At 43.5% G+C, this 24,862-nt stretch overlaps 1 protein-coding gene across 3 annotated transcripts; it reads right to left on the reverse strand.

Annotated features, from left to right (window-relative positions):
- Positions 1–1,616: 1,616 nt before the first annotated feature.
- On the reverse strand, positions 1,617–24,813 carry PRKAA2 (protein kinase AMP-activated catalytic subunit alpha 2). 3 transcript variants are annotated; one of them, XR_003915780.1, is made up of 10 exons: positions 18,628–20,291; positions 16,631–16,724; positions 15,143–15,287; positions 14,188–14,275; positions 11,409–11,633; positions 9,597–10,101; positions 7,755–7,881; positions 7,245–7,518; positions 3,044–3,145; positions 1,617–2,929 (listed from the first exon to the last, which is right to left on the reverse strand). XR_003915780.1 is itself a non-coding variant. In XM_029959638.1 (10 exons), the coding sequence occupies exons 3-9, from the start codon at positions 16,688–16,690 to the stop codon at positions 7,280–7,282; spliced, it is 1,389 nt and encodes a 462-aa protein (XP_029815498.1). In that variant the 5' UTR covers positions 16,691–16,724; positions 18,628–18,769; positions 24,798–24,813; the 3' UTR covers positions 1,617–3,145; positions 7,245–7,279. The 3 variants fall into 3 exon arrangements, 2 of the variants coding, with proteins under 2 accessions (XP_029815498.1, XP_029815497.1); XM_029959638.1 differs by adding an exon at positions 24,798–24,813 and having other exon boundaries at positions 1,617–3,145; positions 18,628–18,769; XM_029959637.1 differs by lacking the exons at positions 1,617–2,929; positions 3,044–3,145 and adding an exon at positions 4,178–6,247.
- Positions 24,814–24,862: the final 49 nt, after the last annotated feature.

Below are 24,862 nucleotides of genomic sequence, written 5' to 3' on the forward strand. Positions count from 1 at the left end.
GCTGTTTGCCACAGGGCCATTTCAAAGCTGGCAAAGGAGTCATCAGTAAGAAAACAGAGCAAATATTTAACATTTACTTTTAAGTCTATACAGGCATTCTTATTTATTTTACCATGTGGTTATTATTAAGTGCGTTGGCCTGCATCCATCCTTGAAATAAAAAAAAATAAATAAAACAATCCCCTGTAAGCATGCGCAGCTTTGCAGGCTTGCCAGCCCAAATATTTAGACTTCTCTAGTGGTGATGGAGGGTTTGGGGAGCTGAAGTGCGTGTTTGGCTTTGGCACAGGCTAGGACGTGCTCTGTGTCCTTCACCTACAGCCTTTGAGGGGAATCGGCCTGATGGAAATTGTGGAGATGGTTTAGCTTGGGGGCTTTTTTCCATGGCAGTGTTGAGGATTAATACCATGAAGAAAACATCCCCTTCCTTGTCCTCCTCCCCAGCCAGTGCTAACTCACAGCTCATGAAGTCCATTAAGCACCGTCTCTGTGAGTACTACGAGCAAATCTTGTATTAGCCACACGTGTGAGCTCTTTTTGTGCTTCATAAGGAAGTTATTTAACAAGTTTTTCTCATTTTAAATTAAGGCTTTAAAAAAAAAAAATCTCCCCATATATCCTGTGATAGACGTGATTGGGCCCTGATCCCGGTGCAATGACGCACAGTCCTTGGGGGGTTGTGCCCCAAATCCCCGTGAAACACAAACTTCTGCACCAGCATTGGCAGCTGATTTAATGCAAAGGTGCCTGGCAATACACTTAAAAATATATTTCCCCGTGGATAAATTCCAATGCATGTACAGAAGAAAAGAGCTTTCTATGGGATGACTCCAGACAATACAAAAATTCTTTAGATAGAGCAACTTAGATATCCTCAATTAAACTACAGGTTGGCTAAATTTAGGTTAAGATTGGTCAGGAAATTAAATGTGTCCTTTTCCTTTTTTTTCCTTTACAGCCCTTGCTGGTACATCCTAACCACATAAAACGTTAAAATAATTCTCACGTGAGTTTTAAACCCTGTTCCTCTGTGTTTCTTCTCAAAAATGAAATCATCATGATAACAGCTGTTGATTTGCTGAGTCTGAGGGAGAACTGAAATTTTTTAGAGGGCAATTTGTATCACAGAAATTGTGTAAAAAGGAGAGCGTGGATAAGAACAAAACTGGGGCATTCACTGCAGCTGTGTGCTTTCACTGGATTTATATCCAGCTGCATCACAGGCATATAGGAAATAAGACCCTAATTTCCCCCCCCGCCCCCAACACCTTTCCTGTAGTGAAAGGTCATTTTTGCACACTATCTTTAAAATTATACTCTCCCTGCTTTGGTGTAAGGAGTCGAGATCTGAGTCAGCACAGGCCCATCAGCTCTGCTGGATGCATGTTAATACAGAAAACCTTCAGGCCTGGCTCCTGGCATGTATTTTGGGTTGTGGAAGCTGTTTAAGTTGTTCATATATATATTTTAATTCCTCTTCCTGCTCTGCACCACCCCCAAGCCTTCAGGGCATCCATGATCCCACAGTTGGGATGTGCAAGCATCTCCAGAGAGAAACTCTTAACAGCCAACTCCAGTCCACAAAAAGGCACTGTGAAATAAGCAAATTTTAAGGATTTGCTGCTTTTATCTCTTTTCATCTCTGAGTTTATTAAAGTGCAAATGTCAACCATGGAGACAGCTATCACATGCAGTGCAGTACACCGAGAAACACTTTCCACACCATAAATGGAAGGAAAAAGGCTTCGTTGTGATTATCTAATGCACAAAGGACAAAACTGAACCTAGGCTCTGGGCCCTTCCACAACAGCTACCCCCAGAAAGTACTAAAGCCATGAATCTGAAAACAAAACCTTCTCCAGTCTCTGAGTTGACAAAATAGAAAATACCAAGAAGGATGGAGTAATTATAGAACTCAAGGGTTTTTTTTCTGAGTTTCATGTTAATGATATGTTTGAAGGGATGCTTATACTCAGAGCTTTTAAAAGTTCATTACTTTAACAAAAATATTCATAAATACATAATATTATAAATCATAAATGCTCCTTAGAGTATGAATAAAAAAAATTACAGTGGACTAATATGGTTCATCTCTGTCATAGAGCTGAAGTTTGTTTGCCCAAAAGCTGGGCCACGCACACTACAATTATCCTGGGATTCAGTTTTGCTTTGTGCTCTAAAAGAAAAAAACCCAAACAAATGCATTGAGGTACAAAACACGTGAATATAACATGATACAAAACATGCTTTCAGCAACAAGAATAAATATTACCATGTCTACAGTATCTACTTCACAGCTTTTCCAAACTGTAAAAAAAAAAAAACAACCAACCAGAGATGAATCCTACAAATAAACTGTGATTTTTAAATTAAGGCAGCTTCAGCAGGAACTTCAAGGCTTTTGTTGAAAACAGATTTTTGTAACACCAAAAGTGTACTCGTGCTTGCAGGTAGAGCTCTGATTTACAGTCCAGTTCTCCTATTTTGATGATCAAAACGAGCAAAGATCTGTGCATCGAATACCAGGTGTGCTCCCTGCAAAAGTCACTGTTCCGTCAACAGGTGTAATGTGGAAATTCTGAAAACCAGTTCATCTCTTGGGCATGGGAGTGAGGTATCTCTGGATGAATCATTAACTCCATGGCCGGGAGGCAAACTGGAAATTCAGAATTACAAGAAGCTGTTGCTTGTTTTATAAGTGAATGATGAAAAGGGATATATAAGGGAAGGGCTAAGGAAGCCAAAGGAAAGCACTAAATGGAAAGCCCATACCAATGTAACACCTTAAGAAAGGCTACTCTAGGAGGTACATCACATACCTGGAACAAAACCAGAGCCTAAAACCTTCTAGGAAAACACTGTAGGAGCTGGAGCAGGGATTTGTTTGGCTCATCCAGATGTGTGGTTCTTCTTCCCTCTCTCCTCTCAGCTAATAAAAGGGTGAAGCCAAATAATTGCACAACAAATGGTACTTCAAGTATTTAGAAACATGGCCTGCATGTCTCACCGGGGGGACTCTACATGAGCTGGGGAAATTGTGCACCTTGTGAAAGAAAGCTGCGACTTCCAGCAGTCCTAATGTATGTTGAAGGCACGATTTCATGTCCTGCACACAGATCTCTCTTCCTTCTACAGGGGGTGCACACTGATGGTAAAGAGCAGTAAAATGAAAAGGAGTAGACAGAACGGTTATTTTGTTCGAAATTCATCTATTCCAATATGAATGCCATTATAATCACACACAAAAATGTATATACAACAGATACTAACCAGCTGATTCATTTTTTTACAATACTGCCCATATATATAACCCTGTGCTTGTACACACCTTGTGAAATGCTCAAACTGGACACACAGCTGAAGATGCATTTCTGACCCGTTAAGAGAAAAAAAATATCCTGCTGCCTTCACCTGCTCAGCTCCAACTCCCAAAAATAAACCTACCCCAAACCCCTTTAGCACCAAGGCTTTGGCTGGGGAGGGTAGAAGGGCAGGATACTCATGGCTCCCAATCCCACCTCTCCTTCCGTCCCCAGACAAGGCCATGTTGGGTCCAATGGGGTCAGCTAAGCTATTCATGGGCTTTACCTAAAAGAGGGTGTAAAAATAGCATCCCTTTTCTCCAGGTCCTCTTGCATGCTGGGATTAGTGTGTGTGATGGCAGGTGTCCAGGGCACACACCTACTCTGCTGGGTAAATAAAGCTGAGAGGCCAATGACAGGGATGCAACTTACATTTTATACATATATATATATTGTGCATACACATATATATATGTATATATATATATGTGTGTATGCATATATATTTTTTCCAACAAGAACAGTACAAGCTATTTCTGAACTAACTCACCCAGGAGCTGGAGGTTACTGCTGGAGCCTATCTGAACTCTATATCCTTTGCATTTTGTCTCTCTCCCTCTCAGGCTGAAGCAAAGTGTGGGTGAGCTTGTGGCTTGCAAAGCACAGCTGTCCAGTGGCTTCTGAAGAATTGCACTTGGATTAATTCAAGTTTTTGTAGTTCAAATAACATCTACCCTGCTTTTCCCGATGCTTGTGCACGTACCAGCATAACTCAAAAGAGCTGACCACAGTGTAACAGTGTAAAAGTTAAACTTTTCCTCTGGAAAATGTAACTGGAGGTCAGCAGCTTCTTTGCAGCTGGGGAATAGAAAACCTTATTTGAAGGTAAAATAAATAATAAAAAAAAGTAAAAGTTCTCAGGAGTATTTCAAAGTGCAGCACGGATTTGGGTAAGGCTGTAATGGACAGTTCAATCCGATGTGTTCTTTGAGGAGGTACTTCCATCAGTCCTACTCACTCCACTGCCTCTGCTGACACTGAGCAGGAAAGCTGCTTCATCTCTTTATGTCTCTCCACATGTAAAACTGAGTAACTCCTCCTGCCTTCCAGGCAGGACTGGTTTTGCAGATCCACACAGGAGTTAATGTTTGCATGGCTCTAAGAAGATGCCAAGTGCCACAAGGGCTAATTCTACCACCTAGAAATCCCACCTGCCTCCAGGAAGCACATATTTCCTCCCAAGGGCATTTGTTGCTGTTTAATACTATTAGTTCTGCTGGGTAGAAAATCCCAGAGGACAAGAGTCAGTTTAAAAAAAAGACATCTGTACATCTACCTGCTTCTGAACTCCAGATTTTAACGCACCAGCCTCTTATCAAGGGAGCTACAAGTGTTTCCAGGACAAGCAATTTGGCAAGATGCTCAGTTGGGAGTGAAGATTTAAAAAGCCTTTTACATTCCAAATACATTTTACTCATAACTGTTTCCCAGATGGAAATTAATGTCTGTCCCTACGGCCGCTCAGCTGCCCTCTCCTGCTCCTTTCCAAAGGGGCTTATCTCCAGCACCCAAAATCATTTAGGGTTGTTTGCTCTTGTCTCAGCATTGATCCTTGTGGGTCCCTTCCAACTCAGAATATTCTGTGATCCAAAAGCTGTTAAAGGGCTGGGTGTTGCTCAGCTTTGGCTCTGGGGTGGGTATTTTTTTTTGCATGCAGAGTCTGGATTGTCCATCCTTGCCAGGTATGACCTGCTCACACCACAGCACTGGAGAAACATCATCTGACAGCCACCAGACACAGCACCAAAGCCATCCTCCACCCCTGAGTATTTATTTAATAATCATAATATACTAAAAGGCTCATTACAAAACCTAGGAGAACTACAAATATTTCCAGTATTTCTTTTAAAAACAAAACTGTTCTGCTGTGGGTTTATAATCCACCCACTGCTGGGTTGGATTTAATGTTCAAGAGCTCAACAGCAAAACTGATTTTTTTTTTTTGGGAAGCTTTCTATTTTGTGCGACTTCTGGAAAAAAGGGAGCTTTAAGTCACGTTAGTGAGAATCCAAGCACAATCTGTAACAAAAGTAAGGCAATTCTGTGTTTTTTTTAAAAAAAAAGGGACTTCAAGCTGAAAATGTCCATTTAACTGCCAGTAGATGGCAAAAATATCCCATATTTGTCTTGATTACCTTAAATGATTAGTAAAAAAGGTTTAATGTGTTGTTCTCTTCCTTGCTTCTCATAGAAACTTGCAGAAAGTATAAATTAAAGTGCAACTGTACAAAAAAACCTAGAAAAAAACCTCAACGGGTCATAAGAAGCTATCAAAAAGATGGATTAATTTTTTTTCAAGTTGAATGACTGTATACCTGGGACCAGCAAAAGTCCTTTGCTTTGTTTCTTAAAACAGAACATAAAAAAAACCCCCTCAAACAAACACCAAAACCAAACCCTCCACCCAGGATTTTTTTGGCAAAGTTTTCATAAAGCATTTGTTCCTTGACTGATGAGACAATTACTTTGCAATCAAGTAAATGGAATTAAATACCACAGCAAAGCCAAACAGATGCCAATGCTGCCCATTAGATTAAGCCTGTGTAATAAAAAATAATTCTTTTAAACAAAGAAGTCACACATGCTTTAGGGTTTACCCTTGAATAACAAGAATTTAACCTTAAAAATCCCAGTAGTTTGTCTTAAAAAAAAAAAATATCCCATCCCTCAGATAGCCAGTAGTAAAGAAACAGTAAAACTCTGGATTTGGATATCCCTGCCTTATCAGCGGAGTGGTGAAGGTCACAGTCCAGTGGGCAGCAGCAGGACAGGAGAGCCCTTCAGCATGAAAAGCAAGTCTCTGGCAGCACGAAGAGGTGAGCAGGGGAGGGCGGGAAGGCAGATTTGGCAGTGATTTTAGGGTGGTGACAGCAGGCAGAGGCTTCCTACAGAAAGGTGAGAGGTAAATGCTTTGGAGCCATGCGATGCTGCCGGCTCTCGCCCGGCAGTGATGATCCCACCCTCGGGCGAAGTGTGGGAAAAGCACTGGGTTTCTGGGTGAGTGATTGGCATCCTGCCCTCAATTGGTGGCTCACCTGAACCCTGCTTGGGATTCAGCCCCTGGAGATGGTGGTGCAGCAGGGGGGAGTGAGGAGGTTGGATAGGGATGGAGATTAAGAGCTGGAAAAAAGGCAAGCTGCCTTCAGCTCCGAACGTGGTGAGCAGGTCAGTGCTGTCCGGAGCTCTCAGAGGAAACAAAGCACCTTAGGGACTCTCCTCTGCAAAGACTTGACACATGGAGACTTCCCCATGGCACATTTGCAACAGGACCTTTGCACATCCCACTTTCCCTCCCTATCTTTAGAAGGGGGAAAAAGAGGGGAAGGAGGTCATATTGCACTAGTGCAGAAACGTCTAAGTAGCTGCTACTTTTGGGAGAAAAGTGTTACCAGAGGCTACACCCTGGTGTGAACCTGCATAGCTACTTCATTATCCCTCAGCTCCATTTCAGGTAGCTCCTGGTTGATCCCTCTGACCTGGCCCAGCCCATCTTGCCCCTGCTCTACACAGCAACATAGAAACTCTGACCTCCCTGAACACGGTCTACATTGCAGGAAGCTTGGCCATGGCTCCACTAACTCAGGATGAACCAGGGGGGAGGCATCTTCCAAAAACTCAGTGATAATTTGCTACTTTACAGCTACGCCAACATTTCCCATTGGGTTCACTAGGGATAAAAAAGGGGTATTGGATACATTTCACCAAGCATAAAGAGTGAAATGAAGTTATCTTAATTTCCTCAGTGCCTTGTTAGAGGGGAGCATGTTTTGGGTCTGGGCCTGGCTCAGACAGGCTGTGGAGTGGTGAGGGAGCAGAAGAGGAACAACAAAGCAAAAGAAACAAGGGACAGACAAGTCAGACCAGATCCTCACAGTGCAATACCGTGTGCGGAGGGACTGGTGCCTCGCCAGCACCCATCAGCGAGCCAGGGCCATGATCAGGCTGGCACACATCTCGAAGAAGTCCATGGTGTGGCTGCCCAGGCGTGGGGTCACCGAGGGGATGCTGCCAACGAAGGAGCCGCTCAGGGAGCCCATCAGGGACTGGTACTCGGTGGATGCGGCGGCGTCAATGCTCAGCCTTGGACGGTGCAAGCCGGCGGCAGAGCAGGAGCGCTGTGGTGTGGAAGAGCCTGACCTCTGCTCCATCACTTCGTCTGGAAAATCAAAAAAAAAAGAAAAAAAAAAAGAAAAAGAAGTGGAATTAATTTGGCACCTGCATCGCAGGTTTGGTAAGGGACTACTAACAGTAGTGGAGACAAATGGATCAAAAGGGCTTTCGCTGACTTGAAACAGCTGCATAAGCACTTCAAAATGCAGAGAGTGGTTTTTAAACTTCCAGCCTTGCCGTTCTATGTGTTTCACATCTCCCACAGCACCATTTCCTACTTACCATCGATGCTTTTGAAGTCCAGGAGATAGCTGCGGTTGTCCACCTGGTAGAGCTGCAGGCTCATCTTCACGTAATTGCCCGTCACCGGGTTCTTGCGGCGCACCCTCAGGTGGTAGGCGTTCACCACCTGCAATGGGAAACCTCCTTTCAGGAGTAAGATTCAAGACAGCAAGAAGAACATTTCTTTCCCTATTTTCTCTAAATACAAGCAAGACACGTTCTGGGAAAAACACAGTTTCTAAGAAGAACAGTGCTGACAAAATTAAGCAAATGGCTTCATTTCTTATTTCCTCCTATCTTTAAAAATTATTTTAGGGCTCTGATTCACCAGCTGCTTGGCAGAGAAAGCTGCTGTGACCCATCTGCCAGGCACCAAACTGAAGTTTGCTCCTCCCTCACCACCAGCCATGGCCATATGAGCCAAAAAGTCCTCTTGTGGACCCACGTACAAGGACAGTGTCCATGAAACCAGGGCAAGCTGGGCAGAGCGACCTCTCCCATCAGCGCAGCTAAATCCAGTGTTTGTGGATCAGCCTCAAGCTGTGTATTTTCCCTTGCTGCTTCCCACCTCACAATCTGCTGCATCTCATTTACAATGAGATCTTTTCTCTGCACTATATTTATGAACCAACTGCGTGGATGGGAAAGCTATTCTGATGAAGAGTCACATCTGAAGTTATTCTTAGGCTGGGAAAGACTATTGTGAAACCTCCTCATACGAAATAATCTCCACTGCCCACATGAAGACGTTGGGCTGACTTTGTGCAGCTGTACCAGAAATACAGGAGATTTGTTCACTCTCTGTAACCATGCAGCTAACAAATGTCTGGCTGGTGGACCTGGCGACAGCCCATCTCCTGGCTGGTGCAGTGAAATCAGGCTTCTGGGAGCTACTTGGCTTTAAAGATGTAATATTATCAAAAATAAGGAGGAGACAGGAGGCTACAGAGAAGCAGCACAGTGACATTCACACTGTACAAGGCTTGGGACCTGAAGCGAGGAGGGCAATTCCTCTGGTGATGAAGATCTGGGCTGAAATTCTCCTTACCTTGCTCCTGATGCTCGCACAAGGCTGCTGCGAAAGGCCCACGAGTCAGGAGAGCTCACCTCAGGGGCTGCACCAAGATTTAGGGAATCAGGCTCAGCAGCAGATATTCAGGGCTAACTCAGGGGTTTATTATTCCAACTTTGAAAAAGATTATGACTAAACGTGTAGCTCTGGAGAAATATCTAGAGTGAGTACTGTCAACTAAAACATCTGGGCTTAAATCAAGAAGCTGAGCCCCAAACTGAGGAGGCAGTAAGGGTCGAAAGCACATCTGTCCACAAGCACCACTCCATCTCCATTGAGGAAAAGACGCAGTCAATGATACAAATCCTGCCCCCAAGGCCCCCGCCCCTTATCTGTGCATCTTTAAGGAAGATGAATGCTGTGCCATTTCAGCACACAGACTGAGGGGACCAGGCAGAAATAATGAGAGTTCCTTTCCTCAGAAGCACTCAAGATGACCTTGCAAGGAATTAGCCACTAAAATTAGAAATGTGAACAGCTCCTCTTATACCCACAGCTAAAAGAGGCAGAATCATCTTTCCAGCCAAAGGCTTAGAGCACTCAGAAAGAAAACTCTTATTTCACGCCCTAAATAAACACCACAAGCACTGAAGCACAGTTGGCACCTTAATTCACTGTGTCTCTATTAACAAGAAATAGCAGGATGATTGCAAGGTGGGGGCATTTATTTGGAAACAGGTAAGGCTTGTAACCACACTTATAAACCTCCCTGAGCAATTCAGATCATGAGAAAATGATGAAAAGCACCACAGAGCACCAGCACTCCCTACCTTCCACTCGAAGTCCAGCTGTTTCATAGCCCGGTACACCTCAGCCATAATGTCATAGGGTTTGCTCTGGCTGCGGATTCCCAGGTGCCACTTGGCCTTTTTGACAGTCAGGGGTTTTGGCTTTGTGGTGTTGAGGGCATCGAGAGGACACCGCGCCTTGGGGCTGTCCGCTATCAACGGCGGCATCCGCTCGGGGTGCGGCTTCACCCCAGGAGGGATGTGCATGGCACTGTCGTCCATGAAGGAGCCGGTGGGGGGGCTGGAGGCAAGGTAGAACTCGCTGGCCTGGTTCATGATCCTCCTGTTGTCGATGACAAGGTGATAAGCCACTGCCAACTGGTCCTGAGGGTCACCGCTGTACAGGCTGTTCATCACCTCCGACTCCGTGCACTCAAACTTCTCACACACTTCCCGAACCGCGTCGTCATCGATGACGGTGGCATCGTAAGAAGGGTCCTCTGGGAACAAGTAACTGGGCAGCTCCTCCTTAAACCACTCATGTTCCCTGGGGAATACAGAGAGGACCCACCATGAGCTCTGTGTGAAGCAACCACTGCCACCAGTCCCTCACTGGCTCTAGCCAAGACCTATCCTCAGCTGCTGACTGGAGAGCTCGACCCAGCCCTGCACAGTCCCCCCAGTACCGGAACAGCAATGACACTCTGCTCACTGGGCTCTGAAGTACGACCTCTGCACTTCTGAGATTCTCACACTTTTGGAATCCCATGGGTCTGATAGAGATACAGAGCATCAAAGCTATCCAGGTACCCATTTCCCACCGATTTACAGTGAAGCCAATGAATTAAGTGTCTAAAAGCCATGCAGTGCCTTGTCTGTATGTTCTATGTATCAACAGTAATCTCACCATATGTGCTGCTGCTTTAACATGCAATTAAATCCTCTACTTTTAAGGCATTAAGAAATAAAAAAAGGGCAGTTCACATGGTTTTACTTGAAGGGTAAAATTAAGGCCATCCACTGAAAATGCATTAAAAACCTAAGAACGCCTGAAAGTCGTAGAAACATTTATGTTAAGCTTAGCACACCAGCTAAACGTAATGATTACTATAAATTTCATAAAATGTATATCAGGCTCAAGTTTTACAAAATGTTTCCAAAATGGCTCAGACTGTGAGAATTTTGAAGTGCTACTAGCAGCCATGAACTTTTAATGATCTCTACAGACAAAAATATCTGCTTAAGAACCCAACTGTTTCCTTTACCTGGAATTTCCACAGTGATGCATTGTGCTCACTGACTAGATAAAAAAAACTATACTGTATTTAAAAATGAACCATTTGCATACACGTTAAATTATACCCAATATTTATAGATTAAGTTAGTAATTCTTGTTCTTCTCCTCCTTTTTTTATTGGATAGACAGTAAGTACAATGATTACCCTCTTATTCTGAACTACCTAAGAAGGAGGCGGTCTTGAAATAAAATAATGAAAAACGGCTGGTGGATATTAAGTTCTTAGGATTATTCCACGCTATAGCTGGTTTTGCTAAGTGATACTAAGAGATTTTTGAGGCTATTTTATATAGAAATATATATGTATATAAAATATACATAAATTCATCACTCTGTTCATCACCCCCTGCCTGCCAGCAGCACCCAAGTCTCCAACATCACAGAAGAGTGCAGGACTGCTCCTTGAATCACTTGGAACAAAAGCCATCTGGATTAGCTGACTACTTCTGTAAACCACCTGGTCCACGTGCCAGCAGGTGACCCCCAGGACAGTCACCATCCCCTGCCTCCGGAGCCCCCCAGAGGCAGCCAGCCCACCCCAGCCCACCTGAGCTGACCTGATGTCCTTGATAGTTGCTCGCTTGAGGGGGTCAACCTGCAGCATGTGCATGAGGAGAGTGGCAACGGAGCGGTTGAGGTATTCAGGGATGTAAAACACACCTCCCCGGATCTTCTTGAAGAGGGTGGGGACATGCTCGTCGTCAAAAGGCAGAGTGCCACAGAGAAGGGCGTAGAGGATAACACCACAGCTCCAGATGTCCACCTCTGGGCCAGCATACAGTCTGCACGAGGGCAAGGGTAGGAGAAACTTGTTACCTCCCATCCTCTCCTTAGTTAGGGTGCAGATCCCACTGAGAGAGCTGGGGACCCCCTGCCAGCTCCACCAGGGACAGAGCTGCAGCACATCCTGGGGCTGCTCATGTGGCTTCCCCCTACCAAACCTGCTTAAGCAAAAATTACTCAGGGAAATGACATGGCAGAGCTGGCATTGGCTGCCCACACTTCTCTGGACAGCCACGTACACCCCTGCCTCTCCAAAAAGCCAAACCCTACATTTCTAAGAGCTCTGCCAGGCTCTTTGCTCCTCTGCTCCAAGGGCTCAGACAGAAATTTCTGTTCATTCAGCAAGGCAGATCAAAGAGCAGCATATACTCTGTCTCTGAGTGTTTATTTTTGGTGGAAGTTCATGTGCTGGTATGCAAGTGCTCCTGCTTCCGACAAGCTGCTAATGTGCTCCCTGGCATCACCAAGTAGGGACACCCCAAATATGCAGGATTTGCTGCTGTTTGTCCAATTTGCTTATCTCTTTTTGCTACAACTAATGCTTTTTCAGAGATTTTGAGAGGCAGTGCTTACCCTTGGGCTGTGAAACCCTACCAAAATACAGAAGTTGAAACAGAAATACAGAAGTCTCTTCATGAAACCTGCTCCTCCTGAAAAGCATTACTGAAGATACAACAGCGTAGTAAAAGCATTGGTCATTGGTCAACCATAAGCAAACCATCAAGTAAAAGCACTGGTCAACCATTTTCTGAATACCCTCAAAACAGTAGATCTTCTTGTCCAAGGGTGAGACATTCCCAGCCAGGGACAGCAGTAAAGTAATTTTGAAAGGCAGATCATCAGCTAGATGCCCCCTCAGTCCTGCCTCCATGCCTGATTCCCATAGATCAGAAGCCTGATTCTTTTGCTGATAACTGCACTGCATGAACAGTCTTTTGGACTTTTAAACCAAAATGAGATGCACTTTAATGACTCTGAAACCTGAGCTGTCATGCTCTACTGTTTTGTGCACTACAAGGAAAGGCAGCAGGAGCCAGGACTCAGCTCCCCCCTGCCCCACACACCCACCAGCAAAGCAGGAAGAGTGGATCATGCCTTTCCCACCCAAATGCAGCTCTCACATGCTGCTATAGCTCTGAGAAGAGGGTATCTTGGCACATCAACCAGGAGTGTGAAACTCGGGCATCCCTGATTCCGATCCCACTGTAAGTAGGACCAATGCAGGAATGATGCAGCTGCAGCCAATGAAAAAGTCCAACATGTAGGCTTGGTTTTGGTTTTCTTTCTTACTTTTGTTGTTATTAAGCTGTATTGCCTGTACCCATGGAATGATCAGGCTCTGCACACAGGGACTAAATCCTTCTTGCTAATCTGCCGTGTGCCTTGTCTCCTATACAAACTGAAAAACGTGTCTGGCCTTTATTTAAAAGGATATGGAAATACTATTAATATTTTTTGGCATCCCAGTAGAGTTTCTGGCTTTGTCCCCCTCTTGACAATGAGGATTTACTTGATTTCACACATAAAGCTGTAGTCACAACAGGTTTTTGGATGCTAGTCTAATTCCTATGATATTCTGCCAACACTTGCAGTGGTGTAAACAGGGATAAAATAACCATAATCACAGCAAACACACTCTGAACAAAATGTTGTATTTAAAAGCTACGATTATAGGCAAAAAGAACACTGAATTAGGAAAAGTAATGCTCATATAAAGGGCACTTCAAAGATATGGGGCAAACAATGAGATGGGCAGTTTGAAGGACCACACAGAGAACTGAAAATCTGAAAATCTGTATTTGCAATCCTTGCTATGCTATTACAGAGAGAATTAGGGAAATATGTACATTCTATGTAATTTCTATTCCTGACAATAAAATATAGGAGGTAACATTTCTGTATCAACATGTAAATGTCCAATTCAACCTTGTGGAGTGCATTCAACACTCCATGTGCTGTACAGATGTTGCACGCTGAGAGATGCAACCACAGTGGAGGTTTGTCAATTCAATTCATCAGTTCAAAACAAAGCTCCAATGGTTGAACCTACTGCCAGGACCAAAACCCTAGCTTAAGGAACCAGAAGACAAGTATTTTCAACGCAAGAGTTTCAACAGCGCTGGGAAGTGATTAAAGATCTTCCTGGTTCTTCTGTTAGTGAATGGTTTTCCTCATTAACACTGTGTTTTATATCACAGGTGGGCAGGAGAGGAGGGGGGTGGCCTGGAAAAGCCTTACCATCTGGAACCTCTGTATCTGCATCCAAAGAGTAATTTTCACCCTCTTTAATTAATATAAACAGTCAACATCTGGTATTAATAATCCCTCCAAAGTAAACACTTTTAGCAAAACATGGTTTGCTATTACAGTTATTGAGAAATAAAACAACCAAAAAAACTTTCAGATCTTTGCCTGTATATTCAACCAAACATAAAACACAGGTTGGAAGGACTCAGCTGCTTTTACTAAATTTGCAAACCTGTTTTCAGTGCCAAGAACAAATTTGAAGTCCATGTGCTTACATAGGCTCTGATTAGAAATGGAATGTCCTACCTGCCAGAGATTACTTCAGGGGCTGCATAATTTGGGGAACCACAGCTGGTGCGTAGAAATTCGCCATCTGACATCATGTTGGACAATCCTAAAAACAAGATGTTTATTACATACTGATGTTTGACCTGAAGGTCCAGGTACAGAGGACTCCTGGTGCACAGAGGAGGAGAGGTATAGCAAGCGGAGGGGGAAATTTGGAGAGGAACTGTTGACATAATTTAGATAGACTCCTTCAAGATGGTTTGCATATTATTATTATTATTATCTGCATCATCATCATTATTGTCATTATTGGTTTTTTCCCATCCAACCAAGGAATATTCACTCCAGGCTAATTTTGCTTCTCTAAGCTGCAAATACCAGAACACAGAGGAAAACAGACATAATTCATCCCAGAGCAGTCACTTTATAAGGGAATTAGGTGGAGTTGTGAAATGAGTAAATCTTCAGAAGGATTTATCACTGCTAGAAAGGACTCACCAGGACAGAGCTGGTAGCCTGGGTATTTTAATGGATTTCAATCAGTAATGCCACTTAAAGACTCCTGTTACTGCTCGTTGTAAAATGAAGTGAGGCCAAGAGCACATGGCCAAACGTACTGAGAACATGCATGAAAATAAACACACACAGCCAGCTCACCCTGGATTAACTGCACAGAGTCTGTCTTAAACATAAATTAGTTAAATCTTTATGTTAGGTGATTATACTAAAACATAGCAAGATTTACAAATTACTTGGCTGCTCCACTCTGAGTGCCAGTACAGAAGCAGCCTACAATAAGTAATCCCTGCCTTTGCAAAAAGGCCAGTGTTTATAACTGTGGGCTTTTCAGGTAGAGCAACTGGTGGTGGTTAGGGAAGCAGGCTCTGGATTTTGTAAGGAGTGCTACACGGACACGCTCCAGCAAGCACCGCGGGGCTGGCTGCGCTCCTGGAATGCTGCTGGGGTCACATACCAAAATCAGCTATCTTTGCATTCATGTGTGCGTCCAGCAGCACGTTCTCTGGTTTCAGGTCTCGGTGGACAACCATGTGTCTGTGGCAGTAATCCACCGCCGAGAGAATCTGCTGGAAAAGGCGTCGAGCTTCTGCCTCTTCAACCTGTGGGCACAAAGAGAAACAGCCCTGAAGGTTGGTCTGCCTGCAGAGCTGGCAGGGGAAGGTTTGACTTAGCAAGGAGCCAAAACGTTCCAGGGTGCAGAGAGAAAATCACAGCGTGCCTGTGACCAGAAGCAGCAAATAAAGCAGATTTCTCACCCTTGTATTTTATAGCGTGTTAGTGTTTGTAAAACATACAGCCCAGAGATGAAACGTGAAACTTCAGTTTAGGTGAGCTATCAGGAAGAACTTAAAGGTGGCACCTATTAGACAATGGCCTGCAGATCCAGACTGGACAAAACACCACAGAGGATGTTGCTGGGAGCAATTCCTCATGGACAGATGGCTTTGGAAGCAAGAAGGTGGAATGTTGTGACAATTTTAGTTAGCTATATAGCTAGATAAGCTATGAAGCTGTATGAGCTGTATTAGGGAAATTATATTTTAAATGACTGTTTATTTTTACTGATGAATTCTGAAAGAATCCCCTCATGAAAAATTGAGTTTCTGAATGGAAAAGTTCAGAAAGGATCCAAATTAGTAAGTGAAAAGATCTGGGTTTGTAAAATGTGTGAGAAATCAGAACTGTACATACAAAAGCAGTAGAGTCAGCTCCATCGACCACTGCACTAATCTAAACCAATCTGCTGTAAATGTATTGATTTTCTAGTACAGAGAGGAAATGTGTGATGGGCTGATCCTGCACCTGAAGCCTTATTCTGGATGTCCATTTCAGCCCATTTTTATCTCCTTGTCCTGCGACTGCTCCCTGCCTACAAGGATGTCCATGGAGCAGACACCAGTGATTTTCTTTATAACCATAATACGCATTTCATGGGCTTAACCTACACCTTGGGTGATTTATACTCAGTTGGATTACTGGCATTTGAAAATGTTGTTCAGATAAGCCACATCCTTAAAATGTCTTCAAAGAACCTGACATGGAGCCAAGGGGAGCTCTGGGACAGATGAATGACTGGGGCGGAGAACACACTGAGTGGTCTTCCTCTCTAATGCCTTAAATTTGCTGCTGAACCATGCGGGTTTTGACAGGCAATCCACAGCTAAAAATTACAAAAATAAGCAAGTTTTCCAAATATTTTCACTAAGCAACATGTTACCTTGGATATTTTGGTTTGAGTATGGAAATACACCAGACAACGTTGCAAAAAATCACACACAACTTTAGTGCGAGCCGGGTACGAGACACTCCAGACGGGATTGCTGTGAAGCAACTTCTATTTTGGGCCTTAACCTTAGCTGTGTTCCCCTTAGCAGTAGTTTTGCTTCTAAACACCATCCCCTTCCCACATAGGTATTTGGGCTGACATGGTACTGGCACTTACACGTCCGTGCTTACAGATGTAATCAAATAATTCCCCACCAGATACATATTCCATGACCATGAAGAAGTCTGTTGGTGTGCTGATGACCTGGTACCTTCAAAAACACAAGTGGATTTAGAAAAAAAATAATTAAGAACAGGGAAAGGCTTCTAAACAGATTATTAATTTTACATCAATGCTTAGAATAAGCATTTATTTGGATCTTACCTTTCTAATTGTTTTCCACTCCTGAAAAGCCATCTCTTATTTCCAGTATAATCTTTCACTTGTCTGTGAAAGGTCCTCTTTTAAAAACCTATGATTTCCCTTCAACCTTTTTAATACTCCTCTGAACTCTCTGCTAGGTAATCTTACCATATTTAGGACTGTCCTGACTTTCAAATTTCCATTTTGGGTAAGATGTGCATCAACAGCTTTAGAAACGAAGGCTTGGTTAGCTGAAGGCAGAGAGAGGGTACATCTGCTTTCCCTCATATCAAGGATAAAGAAGAACTCTAGGGAGTCTCTTTTGGACAGGTACAGAAACAAAGATCAGACCTCCAAAAAGTTATTTTTCAAATATAAATTCCTCTATATTCTAGAATGGGGGAAAAAAAAAAACCAAGTATCACCTTTGACTTGCAAATTTATTCTCCATTTTCATTCAAAATTATCCCTGAGCGCTGCAAGGGCATTTCAGTGTCCCAGCTGGAATAAACTGCCAGTGATCAGCTGAGGTCAATGCAGCCCCAGGAATTCATAGCAGCACCAGCTGAGACCTCCCTTTCTTTTCTTTCAGATTCATTGTTTTATTGTTGGCTTTTTTTTTTTTTTTTGCAAATGAATTTCATGATTTTTTACAGCTGGGTTGTAATATGAAACAAACAGATTTCAAACAATTTTCAGAAATCAGCAAGGGAACATGTGATAGTTCCACAAAGATCAATAGCATCAATCTCATTTTTCTGAAGACATCTAAGTTGCTGTTAATTGCCCAAGTATTTCTTTTATATACATTTCAAAAGTTATTGAAAGAGGAGGTTTATGTACCACAGTCTCCTCCTCACCTCTTTTCTTTATCACTGTATTCCATGATTGCAATGTGTACCAGAGGAAGTACTGAAATTGCCAAATGGGTTTAATTTTTAGGTTTTAATACTTTGACGAATGTGCGAACAGGACTTAACTTGCAGGATGCTGGATATGCAGCTGAGGAGTCTTGCTGGTTTTTTCATGAAATAATACCAACCTGTTCTCCAATAAATCCATGGAACTGTGAAGTTACTCTAAAGTCAACAGTTGCTGCATGGTTAGTTATTTAACTGTAGAGAGAATTTGTTTTCCCTTGCCTCTAAGTCCCAGGTATTTGCTGTATCTCATGCCAGTTTTAAGGCTGACCTAAATGTCAACTTATCCTTAGAGTTACCATTCAACCGCTTTCTTTCATAGAAATGCCAAAGATATTATCAAGTGCCTCATTAATGTGGACTGGCTGCACAAACTAGGGATTGAGAAGGAATCCCAGAGCTGGAATGCAGGTGCTGATTTACAACTTAAACTCAGGTTGATCAAAGTGGCAACTTCCAAAACTCATGTCTGAATAATAAATTTTTAAAAAATGTTCTTTTAAGCTCTGGATAATCAGTCCATTAAAACATAAATCCTATTGACTGGAGGCCAAGGCTTCACTCTGTGAGCCTGACCGTGCTGCAATTCATGGAATCATAGAATGGTTTGGGTTGGAAGGGACATTAAAGACCATCTAGTTCCAACCCCCCTGCCATGGGCAGGGCACTTTCAACCAGACCAGGTTTTTAAAACACTGTCCAACCTGGCCTTGAACACTTCCAGGGATGGGGCAGCCACAGCTTCTCTGGGCAACCTGTGCCAGTGCATGTTCCAACATGCAAAAACTTGACAAAATACATTTTTTACTACTCTAAGCCATCTCCTGAAATGAAGCCAACTGCATACGAGAGGCCTTTGCAGACAGAGGACTAAGCTGAAAGGGTACTTACAGTTTGATAATGTGAGGGTGCCGGAAGAGTTTAAGGTTTTGAATTTCTCGTTTGATCTTCCCAACCACATCCAGGCTGCGGATTTTCTGTCTGTTCAGTATTTTTACTGCTACTTTGTGCCCTGTCAGCTGGTGTTCACCAACTATTAGAAAGAGAGCATTGCAAAGTCACTAAACAGTGAAGCAAGAGTCATGCCAGCAGTTCAGCACACTGTGATTTATAAGCAAAGAGCCACTCCTGAAGGGAAAAAAGAAAAAGACGAGGGCGTAAAATATTTTAAAATTGTGTTTTGTCTCTTCACTCCATGTTTTCCCAGTGGAGTCATAGAATACAGAATAGAGGGGACTTATCTGCCAAAAACACTGCAGTAAATAAAACAGAGTGAGTTACTGGAGGAGGTCATACCCTGAGCTAATTTGCAAGGATTTATAGCATGTAAAAGCTAGATTAATCAGAAACAGATATATTTAAAAGGCAGAAGAGAATCTCCACTGTCACACTGACTGACTAAATCCCTAATAAACCCAGTCTTAAAACTAGACCATCATACTTCTTTTTAAAAAAATTATATAGGGATTTTCCCTGCCCAAAATAGGACTGCAGGATTTGCATTACTAAAATGAATTTCTATTTATACTTCCTCGAGCGTGCTCCCTGGTTTGATGACAAGCTGCAGGAACGCTGCTGGACTGCAGGAGCAAATTCTGCTTTTAGGAAAGATGCAAACTTCAATATGGGGTTTTATAAAATGCACTTAGTTCACTGAGATGCTGATGCTTATCTACTGTGTTCAGGGACAAACCGTAACCACAAACTGGGAGCAGCACCACTGTCACTGGGGGAGTTGTAATTAATAATGTGAAATGACTTCAGTATGTGATCCATTTGTTATCAGACTACACAAAAAAATAAAAAGCCCCTAGGAAGCAAGATTTATATTGAAGTTAAGAGCAGAAACTGCTTGAAAACTGTCAATTGGATGTTTATATCTAAAAAAGGTTCTTTGTCCATGAGCTACCCCTTCTCAGTATTTTCCAATGTGATATTAACATGGTGACATATGGATGGTTTCCTCAAGGCTGCGCAGAAAACCTGCTTACAGTAAATATTTGTGCTCTCTAATCATGAACGTTACCCTTCCAGTAATAACACAGAGCTCAAGGAGTTAATTAGCATGAGTAAACCTTGTTATTACATTATTAAAGCCTGTAATTTTGGAGGCTCTAATGAACTGATCAGAAGCAAATGGTGTGAGAAGGGCAGGGCGGCAGCATCGGCACCGCTCAGGGCACACCAGGTCACTATTATTAGCGACCAGATAAGACCTGCCAGAGATTCTTTCCTCAGTAAGAGTATCCTAAAAATAAAACACTTTACTGCCCTTGAAAATTAAAGCACCACTTTGCATGTCCATTTTATTCCTCGTAATACTTAAAACTACTAGATGAAATGAAAATAAACTCAGCTTTGCAGTATAGATGCAATTTAGGGATTAGCTGAAGGCTGGAGGAGACAGATAATTCCTCTTGTGCAGTGCAAGGAGAGGGCTGTAAATAGTCCAAGGAGGCATTTTCCCTGGTGTATCCTTAGGGAGAAGAGAGCAGGGCAGTGCTGGGGTTGCCCCCATGGCAGGGAGGCTCTGCTGGAGCAAAGGTGGGCACAATAGCACATGTGCAAGGGGTACAAAACCAAGGGGCTTGCAGGGGGGCTGGGATACAGCCTCTTCATTCCCTGCAAGCAATTCTCTGCCAGTTGTGCCAAGAGTAGTCTTATAAAGGGCACTGATCTCTCTTTGCCAAGGCTGTCAGGGTATATGCACAGTATATGTTACACTGAGGAGGCTGGGGAAGCATGACAGAAAGGTGCAAGACAACTTCAGCACGACATCTTCGAGATCAAGTCTTTTCCCAGTAGTATTTCATTAGGTCAACTATAGCTCTTTCTTTCCTGGGAGCACAAAAAAAAGCTACTTTGCAAGCTGCCCCTGATTAATTCAGCTCCATTAAAGAATTATAACACACTAAGCCATTAGTTGGGAAACTGAGGAACAGCAAAGCAAAGAGGTTTATCGCCGAACAAGGACAAAAACCCTGATTTCTGCCACCCTTTGTTTCAGGACAACCCTTTCTGGCCTTATTTCAGCATATGCTTTGAAAAATTTTTATTATACACTTGAGGAAAAAAAAAATTCCCATGCCTGGAATGAATAATTACTGTTTTTAATACTATTGCCAAACAGTTCATCCCCTTTCCATCCGTGACAAACAATGTGTAACTCCACGAAGGTTTGCTAGCACAAACACATTAATAATTAAAAATAAACAGTCTATTTTGTAATCCATCTTTTGCTTACAGTAAGCATTAGATACAGAGATATTATTGTTTCTGTCCCCAGTGACTTGTTAAGCCTCCTTGAACGCTGAGAGAGAGAGACAAAGAGAGAACACAACCTCCTATGTGGTGGGAGACTTTTAAGCCTTTGAGGTCTCTCTAGCTACAGCCTGTAGTTGCAAGAATTTTGACATGGGCAGGAAGGACAATCTTCTCTCTGCCCACAAAGTCACTGTCTGACCCCATACACTGGAGCACACTGGTGGGATGATCTGGCCCCAGGATCACTCAGCAGTGGCAGGTCCCATATTTCCCACAGGTGTGGAAGAGGATGCTTGTGCAGCTCCTCTGGGTTTGTCTTCTCACCCCAAGGGTGGGCAATGGTGGCCTTGGTTGGTGTTCAAAAAGCCTCCTCCCTCCCTCCCTCTCACTCCCTCCTCGGATTAAAAGCCCAGTGGGAGGAGGGAGGGCTAAGCAGCAGCATTAGACAGGGGATTGAGCATGTCTTGTCTTTTAGTGACAGGGACTCAGGTAAGCTCCACCAGAGCTTAAAACTAGCAACTAGGACTCTGCTGGAGTGAGCAGGGGAGATGGATTCAACACTGAGATGAGGAGCGGCAAAAAAACCAAACAGCCATAAGGGTCAGGTGGCAATACTGACCCTAAACTCCAAAATACAGCACCAAACAGGACACAGTGTGAGTGTCCTTGTCTGCTACCCATCTGCTCACACGTGTGACTGTGTGACAAGAACACTTCAGCATCAGATGCTCTTACAAAGGGGAGAGGTATAATAGAATTAGTTTTGAAGAGAAGACTCTTCTCATTTACTTAGTCTCATAAGAGAAAAAACGAGGAGGAATAGTGATTATAGTACCATAAGCATAGATAACAATTAAAAACCCTTGACAGCATGTTTCTTTACAGCATGTTTTTTAACTCTTGCAAATGATTCAGGGGAATGTAAAAGTTTATGAAGGGGAGAGAAAACTCCTTTCCTATCAGCTGTGCTGGCCCTTATCTCAGCCTAAAGTTAAAAATGAAATCCATCCAAACCATATATTTAGCAAAGCTGTATAAATTCTGACCCAGAGCCACTTGCTCATATGTTATACCACCCTTCCTTTCCCTTTCCTTTATCTGCTCAGTCTCCTTTAGCTTATCACCCCTCTGACACAAGGTGTCCTTCAGCAGCAACGCTACAGTGCCTGGAAAAACAGGATCTGATCCCAACTGAAGGCCACGGAGGTGTCATCATAACAAACATAAACATAACCCAAGCACTGCCAGTCCTTGAGGGACCACAAACTGGTCACCTCAGTGGCAAATAAGTGCGGGTGAGAAACCACCAGGGTCCCCGGGGATGTCATGCATGGCACCACGTGGAAAAATATTTGGGTTACTTCACCGGATTTTGACTGAAGCTCTCCAAGCTGCATCCACTGTGAACCTCATTGTGTGACAGCTGTGGTCAGGGGAGAGCTTCTGGGGACCAGAAGGGTAGAACGTACTCATGACAAACACAGTTTGTCTAATCTATTCTTACCAACCCTCAGAGGAGGAGATGCCACCTCCTTCCTTCAATGCTTAGCTAAACTCAACGTCCAGGATCTTCTTCACGGTTCTATTTCTGCAAATTAATCTTACCTTTGGCCTGGAGGACAGGGAAAATAACTATACTTGGCAAAATCCTGTGTAATAATGTCGATCCTTGGCATGAGACCTCCTATCCATTCACCACATCAGCTCCTGACACGTTCCTCTCTTCTAACAGATGCTGTATCCTCATCACCATTTCCAGCTGAAATGTCAGTATTATCACCAAAATCTTGCTCTCATCTGCCAACCTATTTACTCCCTTCCATGCCTTGTGTGGGCTTTCTGTAAATGGGATCAAGAAACTGCATGGGCTTAAAGCAAATAGTTTCTTGCAGTGTTCAGCTAGTTTTTAGGAGGATCAGTTCCCTGATGACCCAGACAGTGCTGAGCCAGAAGAAACATCCCAACAGGGGCAAGGACCTTTGCTGTCACATCTCTGGTTTCTAATGGCTCAAAGTCACTGTTCAGCTCCAGCCATAAATTCAAGTTCTGGTTAGTAACCAATGTCACTAAACCCTTCCTAAAAAAATTGCCTTTTTTTTATTTCCTTAATAACAGTAACCCTTAAAAATAGTAAATTATGATTCATTAACCTTGAGGAGTAAGGCAGGAAAAAAGTGCCTCAAACAAAAGCTTGTGCAAGGCAGAGTTTGAAGAAAACACATCAGCAACAAGAAATGTCACTGATGGCACTGCCTTCTCTCTGAAAAAGCAATTATTATACACAACACACACAACACTTGAATCAATCAAGCAAAAATCTCTTTACTTTTCTCATGTGAATACAGGTTTTTCTAAAACCCATTTAAATTAAAATGTTAGATTTCTGTATAAATAGGAGATTTCATTTCTTCATCTCAGTTTCCAATCTCAAGTACAAATTTCACCTGTCTGTTGTAGGCAAAACATGAAGGAAAAAATATGTAAAGGATACTACTCATCTATAGAGGAGTTTGAGCTAAGAAATCTCTTTTATGTTATTTGAAATGTTTCTTTGGAAACTGTCAGTTTTTAACAAAGTTGGGCCACAGGTGGGGTGAGGAGTATTTGTGCTAGTCAAGGAAAAAAAGTCTTGTTGGTGGGCTTAATTTGGTCTGCCTTTGGAGCACTTTTTGAGGTCTGCTAGTATAGACTGAAATGGTTCTTACTGTTAGAAGTATTTATTCCAATAATTCTTTAGTCAGTAAATTTGTGGTTTGGGATTAAACTGAGCAATATATTTTTAGGGCCCTGATTAATGGTCACAGGTGGATTTAACTCCACCTTCTTTCCTCTGCTGTCAGTTTTGGTTTATTTTAAAACGCCAGTCTCCGAGTGCAGGCACATCACCCCCTCACCCAGCCACATCCCAACAGGGCAGGGGACACTGAGTGGGGCAGCTGCTCCCCCAGCTCAAGATAAACCCATTTCCTACTGAGAAAGACAGCTATCCATTACTGCTTAGACACAGTGAATTTTGTTGTTCTTTTGTTTTGCTCTTTTTTTTAATATCTTGATTAAAAAATAAAATTTTAATGTAATGGCAGAACTCACAGGAGAAAGAAATACGAATATTCACAAACCGTACAGTCAGATAAAGAAAAACTGGTACCTTCAGAATGTGAGCTGGCTGCTCTGGTATGACTGACCAAGGAATTCTGGTGTGGAGCCCCAACCCAACATGATCCCTCCATCCTACCATCCTGGAATGGTTTGGGTTAGAAGGGACCTTAAAGATCACCTTGTTCCAACCTCCCTGCCATGGGCAGGGACACCTTCCACTTGACCAGGTTGCTCAAGGCTTTATCCAATCTGGCCTTGAACACCTCCAGGGATGGGGCATCCACAACTTCCCTGGGCAACCTGTGCCAGTGCCTTACCGCCTTCACAGTCGAGAATTCCTTCCCAATATCCCATCTAATCCTGCCCTCTGTCAATGTGAAGCCATTTCCCCTTGTCCCGTCACTGCACACCCTGTCAGAAATCCCTCTCCAGCTTTCTTGCAATCCCTTTAGGCACTGAAAGGTGCTCTAACGTCTCCTGGAGCCTCCTCTTCTCCAGGCTGAACAACCCGAACTCTGTCATCCCTGCCCGGCCCGACCCCTCCATCCCCGCCCGCTGCCGGAGGCGCTCCCAGCCTGCCGGGGCGCCGCTCTCTCCGCGAGGCGATGCTCGGAGCGGCGGCAGCACAAACCCCTTTCGCTCCCGGCTCCTCACGCCCACCCGAAGCACCTGCCGTCCCCTGGAAAGAGAAGGCGCACCGAGGATCGCGGCCCCGGGTCCGAGGGGCAGGATGCCGGCAGTGCCCGGTGTGCGGTCCAGCCTT

Source organism: Manacus vitellinus, unplaced genomic scaffold (assembly GCF_001715985.3).
Source record: "Manacus vitellinus isolate BGI_N305 unplaced genomic scaffold, ASM171598v3 scaffold_21_pilon, whole genome shotgun sequence".
Classification (NCBI taxonomy): domain Eukaryota; kingdom Metazoa; phylum Chordata; class Aves; order Passeriformes; family Pipridae; genus Manacus; species Manacus vitellinus.

Excerpts from the sequence above, each read along its gene's own strand:
- PRKAA2 (XM_029959638.1), bottom strand. The coding sequence starts at position 16,690 with ATGGTCATGGAATATGTATCTGGTGGGGAATTATTTGATTACATCTGT. Across the intron at positions 15,288-16,630 it reads ACATCTGTAAGCACGGACGT|GTTGAAGAGGCAGAAGCTCG; the intron begins GTAAGTGCCAGT and ends TTGTGCCCACAG. Across the intron at positions 14,276-15,142 it reads TGCAAAGATAGCTGATTTTG|GATTGTCCAACATGATGTCA; the intron begins GTATGTGACCCC and ends TCTTGTTTTTAG.